Source organism: Giraffa tippelskirchi, chromosome 10, assembly GCF_054371585.1.
Source record: "Giraffa tippelskirchi isolate mGirTip1 chromosome 10, T2T-mGirTip1v1.2.pri, whole genome shotgun sequence".
NCBI classification, from domain to species: Eukaryota; Metazoa; Chordata; class Mammalia; order Artiodactyla; family Giraffidae; genus Giraffa; species Giraffa tippelskirchi.
This window is the reverse complement of record NC_137284.1, coordinates 61,214-71,884: the sequence shown is the minus strand read 5'-3', so window position 1 is coordinate 71,884 and position 10,671 is coordinate 61,214. Positions and strand designations below refer to the sequence as shown.

Genomic DNA, 10,671 nt, shown 5'->3' with positions numbered 1-10,671 from the left:
GGGCGGGACATGGGCTGCGTGCGCGGCGCCACAGGGTGTGGCCTGGGCTGCGCGCGGGGGAAGCCGGGACCCGGCGGGCGCCGATCTCTATGGGAGGCGCGGCGCCTTAAAGGGGCGAGGCCTGGAACAGCTAGATAGGACGTGAAGGCTTTGCTGCCGAGTCCGCTTTGGCCTTAAGCTCCGGGTCGGTGATCGTCCGACCTATGGGCCGGAATCGCCCTGAACCGAGCGGTGAGCCTCACTTCTTGGGCCCGGATTCCTGACAGGAGAGGGCCTCAGCCCCGCCCCCCTCCATCACACGCACCCCAACACCGCTCTTGGTGGACAGAACGAGTGAGATAGCAGGGAAAAGTCGAGGTGGAAAGGACTTTACAACCTCCGGACCACTTGGTTTCTAAACAGACGTTTGAGTGCCTACTGCATGCGAGGAGCCGGACGCGGGTGAATAGAACCCACAGGTCCCTGCCTTCTTGGCGCTTATGTGCCAGATGCGAAGACTAAAACGGGCAAAGACGACGACGTTAGGCAGCTATAGTGCTGTGACTGAATAAGAAAAGGGGCTTGATGGGCTGCAAGGAGATCTGAAGAGGTGCCATTTTTGCTGAGACCGGAGCCAAAGGAGTGAGCCAGGAGAGGCTCTGAAGGAAGGTTATGCAAGGCAGGAGTGGCCGGTGCAAGGGTGGGAATGGCTGTGGTGGGAGAGAGAAACATCATTGTTGGGGCTGAGAGAAAAGGGAGACTGGGGAGTGGAAGTCAGGATGAAGACCAAGTCTGATTGTGTGTGGTGACTCCTTGCTGTGTAAGCAGGCACACCTGCTGGGCAGCTTGGACTCCGTTTCTTTTTTTGAAAAGCGGAGATGATAAAATTTTCCCATTTCAGTGGATTGTCAGGAGTAAATGACACACAGCAATTGCTCCATTACGATGGGTGGGTAACTTATAATCCATCCACCGGGCAAGAAGGCTTTGTTGAGCATCTACTTTGTGTCAAGCCCCTTGTCAGCATCCGCGTGCAAGGTCAAGAAGCACTGGCTCCTACCGTACCCACTTCCCTCACGCTCCCACCCCTCTTCCTGGTTTCTTGTTTTCTTCGGAGGGCTTCACTCCTGCGACTTCTGCACCGCTCGCTCGTTCCAGGCCCTTTCTAGGCACTGATTTCCAGTTTGTCCTGCCGGCAGTAACTGGAACCGGGCTTCGCACCGAGTTCGCTCCTTAGCCGAACCACAGCCGAGCGGGCCGGGCCTCAACCCCGGCGGGGTCGCGGCGAGGAGCCTCTTTGGCCTGGGAAAGGCCCGTTTGCTCTTCCCAGTTAGGACCCCGACACCGCCTTAGGCGGGAATGGCTGCTGGAGTGTCTTGTCGGCACCATAGTTGCCTCTAAAAACACAAACCATCCAGGGGTCCTGAGAGCAAACGCCCGCCCCACTCCCAAACCAAATGACGGAAGAAACAGCAGATCCTTCCCGTTCCCACTGCCGAGTCTCCGCCAGCCAGATCTCGGCCGGAAGTGGGGGGCCTGAGGCGGAAGGGGTGGGGCCGGAAGCCTCTTCCGGCAACTGCGCCACGTCCGAGGGGGCTGTAAGCGAGCGGGTGGCAGACCGTGGGGTCGGAGCTGGACGCGATGGCGGACTGGGCTCGGGGTGAGCGCGGAAGGGCGGAGGCGGATGGCTACGGGGCTCGCCAGGGCCGACTCCGCTGCCCTTAGGAGCCGCTTTCGCCTTTCTCCGCGCCACTAGGTGGCGTCGTTGGGAAGATCCTGCGGGCGGGCGGAGTTTGGGCAGGGCGGCCGGGCTGCAGCCCGCCGCGCTGTGGATGAGTCGCTGGGTCCCTGTGGGGGCTCCTGCCCAGCTGCTGCGTGAAACTGCGGGGTCTGGATGCCGCAGTCCCCACCATTTCCGTCCCTGCGAGATGACTCGGCACGGGACCTCGGCCGGTCTCCTGGTCGACGGGTCCCGGAGGCTAGACCCCCCCCCCCCCCCCCGAGTGGGAGCTGCGCTTGATGGGAGGGCCCAAGCATGCCTACTACTCACTGGGGTCGGGGTACCCCACTTGCCCTCTGGGAGTCTCTCTTTTCACCTGCGACGTGGGATGCTGATGCTTGTTTCGCTGGGCTGTTGTGACTTTTAAGGAATTAATGGTACAATCGGTTGGTGGGATCCTTAACACCTCTTATTTTGGGGTTTGTAAACATCCATGGTTCCTAGGGCTGTGCCCTTTTTTGATGAGTCTCCTTGAGGCATCAGGCCCGAGGCAAATATGCACTCCAAACTTTGTGGGAGACAGTTCTCACCAGCCTGATAGAATGGTGGTTCAGAATCATCAGGCCCAGCGCCTGTCACAGGCCAGGTCTCAGCAGGTACCAGGCTCTGGGTGACACACAAGACCCTGTGTGGGGTCAGTCTCAAGCCCTGTTAGTAAGTCTTTCCAAAGGCTTTACCAGAGCTCATTGGGGTTTTTTTCGTAGAACAGGTTCTGTGTAGGCTGCTAGTGACATCTGCGGAGGGATGGTACAGGTTCTGTCACAGAATGTCATAAAGTACTGGTTGACCTGAGCCCTTTGGAGGTGCCCGCCCACCCATCCCAGCCTGGATACATGCACAGAACCTGTGCTCACACACACTGTTGTTTATACAGTCTGTCTCATGTGTAAAGTGTTGGATCCTGGGGGAGGGTAAGACCTGCTCAACAGATACACAGAGGCCCAGTTCCCTTAGACACCTGACTGGGCCGAAGGGGACTGGAGTCCGGAGGCCACAGAGGGCTGAGGTACAGGGGGCAAGGGCATGAGCATGGCCGGCTTCATGCCCTTAGTCTCTCTCTCTCCTCACAGCTCAGAGCCCTGGTGCTGTGGAGGAGATTCTAGACCGAGAGAACAAGCGGATGGCTGACAGCTTGGCCTCCAAGGTCACCAGGCTCAAATCGGTCAGTGGTGGTCCTCTCCTTTTGCTTCCACCTGGCACCCTGGAGGGGGGATCAGAGGGTGGTAAAGACCCGGATGGGTTTCAGGTAGTTCCAGTCTCCTTGTCCTGTCCATGGCACACTCACCTGTGTGAGGCCCAGGTGGCATTTGGGTCTCCTGATCTCTGTTGATCCTGTTGGGGGTCGGGTGCTGTCCATTGTGTTTGTCCTGGTCTGACCCTACCCCCTCTGTGTCCTGACCAGCTGGCTCTGGACATTGATAGGGATGCGGAGGACCAGAACCGGTACCTGGACGGCATGGTAAGGGTCTGCGGTTTGCAAGTGTCAAGGTCAGCTCAGCTCCCCACCACCTGCTTTGCATCCCCCCATCTGTGTGTGTATGTTGCGGAGTTGCTGTCCGTGTGTGACAATGTTGGAATTTCTCCCTCAGGACTCAGATTTCACAAGTATGACGGGCCTACTCACAGGGAGTGTGAAGCGGTTTTCCACAATGGCGCGATCTGGGCGAGACAACCGGAAGCTTCTTTGTGGTATGGCTGTGGGCCTGATCGTGGCCTTCTTCATCCTCTCCTACCTCCTGTCGAGGGCAAGGACGTGAGCGAGTGGGAGCTGGCTTCTGTGCGTGCCTGAGGCAACCAGGATCTTCCTCTGTCTGGTGTTTTGGGCTCCAGAGAACTTGTTTACAAAATACTCCTTTGAAATGATGATCATGGCTTAGGAATCTTTTTCCTGCGTGGTTGGGAGCCCCTGACCCAGTGAGCTTATGTTAGCTGGTTCTATGTGTGCAAGGGCCCTATCCCCAAAGGGTAGCCAAGGCCCAGCTCCCTCTGCCACCTTGGGCTCTAGAAGCCCCAGCAGTCTTGGGTCCAAGCAGAGCATCTGGGAATCCTGGACGCGGCCACCTGTGAGCAGCAGTCCTTCCCTCGGCCCTCAAGGTTCTGAACGTCTGAAGGCTCCTCTGCGCTGTCTTGATCTGGATGAGGCTGTTTCTGATATTTGAGTTTCCTGGAGCTGACACAGGAAGGGGTTGTGGTTTTGAACCTCGAATCATTGCTGTCACCTCCAAATGAGTGTCCTCAGCCCAGAGATTGCAGTTTCTCTGGCCAGGAGTGCTGGTCATCCGTGACCCAGCGAGATTCAAAGGTCCTGCTGAGTGGCCTCTTCCTGCCCTCCAATCCCACGACTGAAACCAGACCCTCAGGGATGGGCAGGGGGTTGTGGATGGAGGAAGGAACTGCAGCCTTGGCTGAAGACTTGGGGTCCAGATCCTGGTAATTTCCCAGCCATGTATCCAGGAGCAGAAACTATTGTTTTCATGGGATTCAGGATCTACCCAGCACCAGAGATCTGTTTCCAGGAGACTAGATCTCTAGAAACAGGTCCATCTGACACTTAAGAGTCAGGCAAGGCGTGAGGTGGGGCTTTTATGGGTATAGACAGGAGGTTCCTGGATAACGACTTTTCTTAGGACCTATAGGTCACTTTTTGAGGGTTTGTGGGCAGTTCCCACCAAGCTAACCCTAACCCTGAAGTGTCTGCCCACCTTTCCCTGGGCCCTCAGTGTCCGCTTGGTCAGTCCCCTGCTCGCAGGACCGGAACGGACAGGCGCAGCCAGAGCAGTGGCTTCTGTGCGCCTCACTCCGAGTCCCCAGCGTCCTTGTCTTCCCATAAAAAACACTTGTAAGAAACCAGTCACTGGCTCTGTGTCTTTCCTTATGCATCCGCTCCCATCGTCGGCCTTCTTGGTCACGCCCCTCACTCTCGGAGGACTGTTGGCTCACGTCCGGCTGCCCGCACACTCGTGCCGTGTGTGGTGTATCAGCCCCTCTCGCCCACCTTGTTCTCTTTGGCCGCGCGGACCTCGCCTTCTGGCCCTACCACTCCTGCTCCTTCTCCTCTTCCTCGTTCTCTGCCTAGCAGGCCTGGCCTCTCCTCAGACGCTTGCCATGGGGCCCTTTTCTTTCTGCTGCACTTGGCTGGGCCCTTGGCCCCCGGAGCGCTCTGCTTGACTCTCCCCATCCCTCCAGTGTGTGCTTCTCACCCAGTAAGGTTGGCTTACTTGCCTCTGTGCCCCTGGGGCTCAGGTGTTTCTCTGTCGTCCTTGACGTTCCTTGACAGGCACCTGTGGTCATGCCTTGATCCATTCTTCTGTGTACCTCGGCTTTGGCTTCGCCCTCGGCCCATCTCACAATGAACCTAGTCACGGGGACTTGTCACCAGGCTCAGAGCTGCTACCCATATAGTGTCTCCATCTGGTCACTGCAGGCGCAGCAGATACCCCCAGACCTGAACTCCGTGGCCCCTGCCTTTTCTGGGCCTGCTAACCTTGCTTCCTGAGAAAGTGGCCCAGCCAGGGCAGCCCTCTCCCCACTGCCCTGCTCCAAAGCAGACCAGGAATTTGGAGTTCATGTTTCAGGGTGGTCTTTTCTGAGGAAAGTGAAAGTTGCTCAGTCGTGTCAGACTCTCTGTGACCCCATGGACTGTAGTTCATGGAATTCTCCACACGAATACTGGAGTGGGTAGCCTTTCCCTTCTCCAGGGAATCTTCCTATCCCAGGGAACGAACCCAGGCCTCCTGCATTGCAGGCGGATTCTTTACCAGCTGTGCCGTCAGTGAAGCCCCGAGGACTTCGCTGTCTCTGAGACCTTCAGTTGCTGTGTTTTCCCCTCAGGTTGCCGTCGGTGCCTCCCTACTTCTCCATCTGTGTGACTCTTTGTAGCCTTCCCAGCTGTCTGGGGGTCTGGGTGTGTGTTCCTGATTGTGTTAGGTGAATTCCTGAAGCTGAGTCTCCTGTGGGGCCTTCACGCTTCTCCTCCTCAGCCACGTACACTGAGCACCTAATGCCGTGGATGAGTGGGGTTTCCTGACATTGATCCCTGAGACTAGAAAACGGAGAAGGACTTGAGGACCTTCGGTGTCAGGTGTGGACAAACAGCCAGGCTCTATCCCTTAAGTCAAAGACAAGGCATTTAGTGATAAAAACTTGAAATAAACAGTATTGTGATAAAGTAAACATGGCCTTTGGTGTTTTCATTTCTGTGGGGGCTTCAGAAAGTTTTGTCTGGAACTGACCCTGGTCCACACACGGGCCACGGGCGCGGGCGGTCTTGACTCTGCTGCGCTCTTTCTGGGCCCTGCTCAGCTCTTCACTCATCCCCCTGGGCAGGCAGATGTGCGCTTGACAGTTCCTGCTCCTGGAGCTTTCTTTGCCCAGGTTTCTGTGACTCAGACGGGAAGATGATAGCATTACTGCTTTAGGATTAAGGGAATATATGTGAGTACTTAGAACAAGGAGCCTGATGTGGTCGCAGCTCAGTGCGGGTCGGCAGTTGTCGTGGGCTTTGTACAGCTGCAGGCACAGGTGCGGCAGGGCTACCTGCTCAGGGCTGGGGTGAAGATGAGATTGACTCCTTGAGGCTGGCCTTGGACTCCAGGGTACCCTCTCGAAACACCCCTCTTCATCCCAGCTCAGACACCCTCTTCCCTGTCCACATCCTCCTGTGCCTCCTGTATTTGATGTATAACAGATCACCTTCAGGTGTAGTCACATTGGTTTATGTCTCATGGGGACTACTTGTGTTTGAGACAGACGCGGCTCTCTATGCTCTAGGATGTTAGTTACAGCCTTTTGGAGACACAGGCTGGCACTACCACCCCCTGAAAGCTCAGTACAAATCTGCAGGTGGTTGCAGATGTGAGCTGAGGGCCCCGCTGGCTTCACTGCCTTGCTGTGTGTTGAGCTTACAACATGGTGGCTGATGGGAGGGTGAGCAAAGAGAAGGAGGGTGTCCAGGCAGAAACCCTTGCTGTGTTGTGTGACCTGGCTTCAGAAGTCAACAACAGCATGATTATTCAGGATGGCCACAGGTTCTATTCTAGATTCCAGGGGAGGGGCACAGGCTCCATATCTCAGCAGGGAAGAGTCAGTCTCACAGGGAGAAACCCATCTGGAGGGTACAACAGAACGTGGAGGGCAGGGATGGAGGCAGAAGGAGCCCGCCTCTCAGCTCAGACCCCAGGCCCTGCAACCTGACATGGGATGGCGTGATTGCCTGTGGGGGCCTGGCCTCTTTCTGGAAAAGCTGGATCCTCCCCTCAAGACAGACCATTGCTAGTAGAATCCATGATTTTATTATATATCTGGGCAAGAAACAAGGTTAGCAAATGGGAACACATAGAAAAAATAACTGATCGCAATTGTCCAAACAAGCATGCTCTGCCCTCCAGGGCCAGGCCGGCTGCAGCCCAGCTGGAGGAGGAGGCACCCACAGTCCTCAGCTCAAGGAATCTGTTATTGAGGGGATGTGATGTGCAGAGGCTTCTAGTGATGGCTGGGGCGTGGCCAGGGCTATTCCACATCCACGACCAGGGGTGTCATGTAATCAGAATGTTTGATGCCAAAGGTGACAACAGGGGCGCAGGGCTTCGTCATTGTCACCTGGGAGAGGAGAGGTTGTGAGGAGCCAGCACCGCTGCCCCCACCCTGCAGGCTCTGCCCTCACGGGCTGGGGCTGCTGACGGCGGTTTTGCTGTACCCCCGAAACCCCGGGCCAAGGTGACCAGCAGGAAGTCCACTCTGCCAGGCTTGACTGCAGAGCCTGGGTGTGGTGAGCGCCCAGCAGCACTCACCATCCTGTGTCTGGGGATCTGGGGACACAAAGCCCACCAGCTGGGGAGAGGGCGGGTGCTAGAATGCATGTGTCCTGAGGGTACCCGGCCACCATGACCCTTGCAGGCCCCTCCCCACACCACCCCTCTGGGCCATGTCACCCCCACCTGCCCCCACCCCACCCATCTGGGCCGTGCTCTTGCCAGACCTTCTCAGGGCTGTGGGCTCCTGGTCCTGGCTTTAAGGTCTTGTCCCCTGGGGGCTCCACCCGGGCAGCCATGGTGTACCGTGGAGCCTTGAACTTAGTCACCTGGACGTCAGTCTGGCGGTAGGCCGCGGGACCTGGGGTCTGCAAGGTGAAAGAGGTCAGACAGACTCGGCCTGCCAGAGTGTGGGGCCTCCAAGGGCAGGGGCTGGCATCAGACAGTGGGTTTCAGGTTCCAAGACACTGTGTGTCTGGGTGTCAGGGGCCTCTTCTGCCTCCAAACAACGGCCGTACCGTGGGCAACGCTCCAGGGCTGTGGGCCCTTCTCTGTGTGGCACGTCACCCTCTCTTCAGCCTCACTGTGGCAAAGACACCCCAGTCTGTGCCACCCCAGACTTTCTCTTCCATGACTGTGTGTGAAAGAGGCCCCTTCCCAGCTGGGCTGGTGAGATTGACAGTGCTGTGATGCCAGCCTCACCAGGCTCCCAGGCACACAAGCACCTCAGGGCCTTTGTGCTGGCTATTTCTGTAGCCAGAGCCCTTCTCCCCCAAATACGTCACAGCTCATTTTTCTCCTCTGCTCAGCTTCTTCTGCATGCCGCGCTGTCTCAGACTCTCCTTGCCCTTCAAGCAGTACCCACACACCTGTCGCTTTCATCACTCCTCGCACTGTCAGCCTCCTGGCTGACAGTCTTAACCTCTTTCATCCTTTTCCACCGTCTGCCCCTCCTCACCTCTGGAATGTAGCCCAGTGAGGGTGGGGCCAGATAGGTGGCAGGCTCCCAGAGGAGGAAGAGCTTCGGAGCATCGGGGGGATGGGGGTCAGGCTGGTAGGCCCTGGGGTCTGGGGGAAGGGACCAGACGGGCCATCTCTCTAGGGGGTAAGCAGTGCTGTGCCGCAGCCAGGTGACCCTTGCCTTGTGCAGATCGTCGCTGAAGCTGCCCAGCTTGCTGCGGCCCTTGATGGAGAAGGAGGGCTGGGAGACCTTGCCGACGGTGTGGGGACCCATCACCATGGGCAGCATGTAGGCTGCGGGACCTGCGGATGCACCAGCGTCGAGTCTCAGGCTGGACAGAACCCTGTGCCCGAGTCTCCACTGGCTTCTTCCCTGGGCTTCCCACCTCCAGGAGACCAGCCATCAGGGTGGCCCCCCTCACCCACCCTGCCCAGGGTCCCCAAACCAGTCAGCCGTGGGCCACTGAGGCTGCTGCGGACCTGGAGTGCTGTCCACTCGGAAGGTCTTGGTTCGGGCAGAAATGGAGTGGCTGGGCGCCGAGTCGAACACATGCTTGGCAGATTTCTCTGGAAAGTAGTCGCCTGGGATGGGGTGGGGGGAACAATGTGGGTGCTGGAGGGTAAGGATGATTCTACAGATCAAAACAGGTGCCTGGCCTGGTCAACTCAAGGAGGACCCCCAACATGGCAGGTGTGGGGCCTCTGGGCCCCAATGAGAGGCAACCGTGGTTTTGCAAGGGGTGTCCAGGACGAAAACTCTGGTTGCAGGAGTTAGAGAGACAGGGGCCTGGAGAGCGAGTCTGATGTGGGCCTGGTGCGGTGACTCAGTCAAGACAAGGAAGGCCTCAATCAGAGTTGGGCACCAGAGTCTCAGAGGCTGCACTGGGTCCCAGCTCCCCACTAGGCCTGACGTTGCCCTGTTGTGAGGAGAAGGTGGGTTGGGAGGGTGAGGACGGCTGCACCCCTCACGCACTCATGCCCCTAAGTTTGCAGAGGCCACCAGCAGGCTTGGGCAGGGCTGGCATTGAGCCGGGGTCCCTCACCAGGGCCAGGGGTCAGTGTCATCTTTGTGTGGTAGCGCCCCAGGATGGAGTAGGCAGGGCCAAGATCCTTGCCAGTCCTCAGTATCTTGGGGTTCACGCTGTAGCGGGGCCCTGGGGAGCAGTTCTCTGCCAGGAGCATGGGAGCCCCACGGAAGCTGTAGGCCGGTGCACGCAGCTTGGTGGGCGTGTGCTTCACAAAGCCTGTGGGGCAGGGATTCTGAGCGGCCTGGAACCAGACCGTGCCCTTCCCCCCAACCCCCCATTGACCCTAGAGGAGTTGATGGGCTGGGCGTGAGAGAGGAGCCCAGGCCCACCCCAGGCCCACCCCAGGCCTGGCTTCTGCTTCCCCTGCTCCGCCCTCCCAGAGTCCCAAGGGCTTACCCGTGGTGGGTGGAATCAGGTACTTGGGTCCAGGGCTGCTGTAGAGGGCCATGATGGGCCCCCGGGGACGGTGGGGCCTCCAGGTGCCCACCCATACTTCCTCCGCCATGACTGGTTCTGTCCATGGATGGGAGGGTGACCAAGTGCTGGAAGGCCTGGGCCCTCCACCCCGTCACTGCCTTTGCCCACACTGACGGGCAGAACTGCAGGCACTGCACCTCCTCAGTGGGGCCTCGACTTGGGGCCCAGACCAAGGATCACTGGGAGCCTCTGCTTAGAGCGGTGGGTTGGCTCTGCCGCACCCACCCTCAGGAGGAGGAGCATCAGAGCCTCGCGGACAAGCCCATGAAGCTGTCTTAGCTCTCGTAGACCTGCCCACGGCGCCTCTGAGGGGCTCTGGACAGGTTCCTCCTGCTCAGAGGCTCTGAGTGTGACTGGGTAAGGAGCAGTGGGCAAAGATGGGGAACTTCTTGCATGAGACTGTGCCCTGGAGTGGGGAGGGAGCGCTCTGGAGGGGCCCTCACCTCTTTGGCCTGGGAGCAGCACTCAGAGCGACCTATGGACTGAGCCTTCTCAGAGGTGGTTCCGTCTCACCAGCTTTGGTGCCAGGGTGTTCCAGAAAAGGAGCATGGAGAGGAAGGCCTCTCCTCCCCCCCGGGGGCATCAAGAACTGGGGGGGTGTCGCTGCTTCTGAGCTCTAGAATGTGGCTCTGTGGGATGGTGGATTCTAGATCACTGTCTATGTGATGGAGACAATGGCCTTAGCCCGCGGGACCTC

At 58.3% G+C, this 10,671-nt stretch overlaps 2 protein-coding genes across 6 annotated transcripts; one reads left to right on the top strand and one right to left on the bottom strand.

The window, feature by feature from the left end:
- Positions 1 to 111: 111 nt before the first annotated feature.
- BET1L (Bet1 golgi vesicular membrane trafficking protein like) lies at positions 112 to 4,609 on the top strand. Of its 4 annotated transcripts, none has more exons than XM_081536056.1 (4): positions 112 to 231; positions 2,830 to 2,921; positions 3,162 to 3,218; positions 3,349 to 4,609. In XM_081536056.1, the coding sequence occupies exons 1-4, from the start codon at positions 204 to 206 to the stop codon at positions 3,514 to 3,516; spliced, it is 345 nt and encodes a 114-aa protein (XP_081392182.1). In that variant the 5' UTR covers positions 112 to 203; the 3' UTR covers positions 3,517 to 4,609. The 4 variants fall into 4 exon arrangements, with proteins under 4 accessions (XP_081392182.1, XP_081392184.1, XP_081392181.1 ...); XM_081536058.1 differs by having other exon boundaries at positions 112 to 658; XM_081536055.1 differs by having other exon boundaries at positions 112 to 928.
- A 2,425-nt stretch (positions 4,610 to 7,034) lies between these two features.
- On the bottom strand, positions 7,035 to 10,558 carry CIMAP1A (ciliary microtubule associated protein 1A). Of its 2 annotated transcripts, none has more exons than XM_081536020.1 (7): positions 10,418 to 10,558; positions 9,894 to 10,010; positions 9,513 to 9,713; positions 8,950 to 9,051; positions 8,645 to 8,772; positions 7,737 to 7,877; positions 7,035 to 7,357 (listed from the first exon to the last, which is right to left on the bottom strand). In XM_081536020.1, exons 2-7 carry the CDS (start codon positions 10,000 to 10,002, stop codon positions 7,268 to 7,270), a joined length of 771 nt encoding a protein of 256 aa, XP_081392146.1. In that variant the 5' UTR covers positions 10,003 to 10,010; positions 10,418 to 10,558; the 3' UTR covers positions 7,035 to 7,267. The 2 variants fall into 2 exon arrangements, with proteins under 2 accessions (XP_081392146.1, XP_081392147.1); XM_081536021.1 differs by having other exon boundaries at positions 8,651 to 8,772.
- Positions 10,559 to 10,671: the final 113 nt, after the last annotated feature.

Bases quoted from the DNA above. Each gene is read 5' to 3' on its own strand.
- BET1L (XM_081536055.1), top strand. From the start codon at position 898: ATGACACACAGCAATTGCTCCATTACGATGG. The intron at 929-2,829 runs GTGGGTAACTTA...CTCTCCTCACAG, and splicing joins CAATTGCTCCATTACGATGG to CTCAGAGCCCTGGTGCTGTG. The intron at 2,922-3,161 runs GTCAGTGGTGGT...TGTCCTGACCAG, and splicing joins AGGTCACCAGGCTCAAATCG to CTGGCTCTGGACATTGATAG.
- CIMAP1A (XM_081536020.1), bottom strand. From the start codon at position 10,002: ATGGCGGAGGAAGTATGGGTGGGCACCTGGAGGCCCCACCGTCCCCGG. The intron at 9,714-9,893 runs GTAAGCCCTTGG...CCTGCCCCACAG, and splicing joins CCTGATTCCACCCACCACGG to GCTTTGTGAAGCACACGCCC. The intron at 7,878-8,644 runs GTCACCTGGCTG...TTCACCTTGCAG, and splicing joins ACGATCTGCACAAGGCAAGG to ACCCCAGGTCCCGCGGCCTA.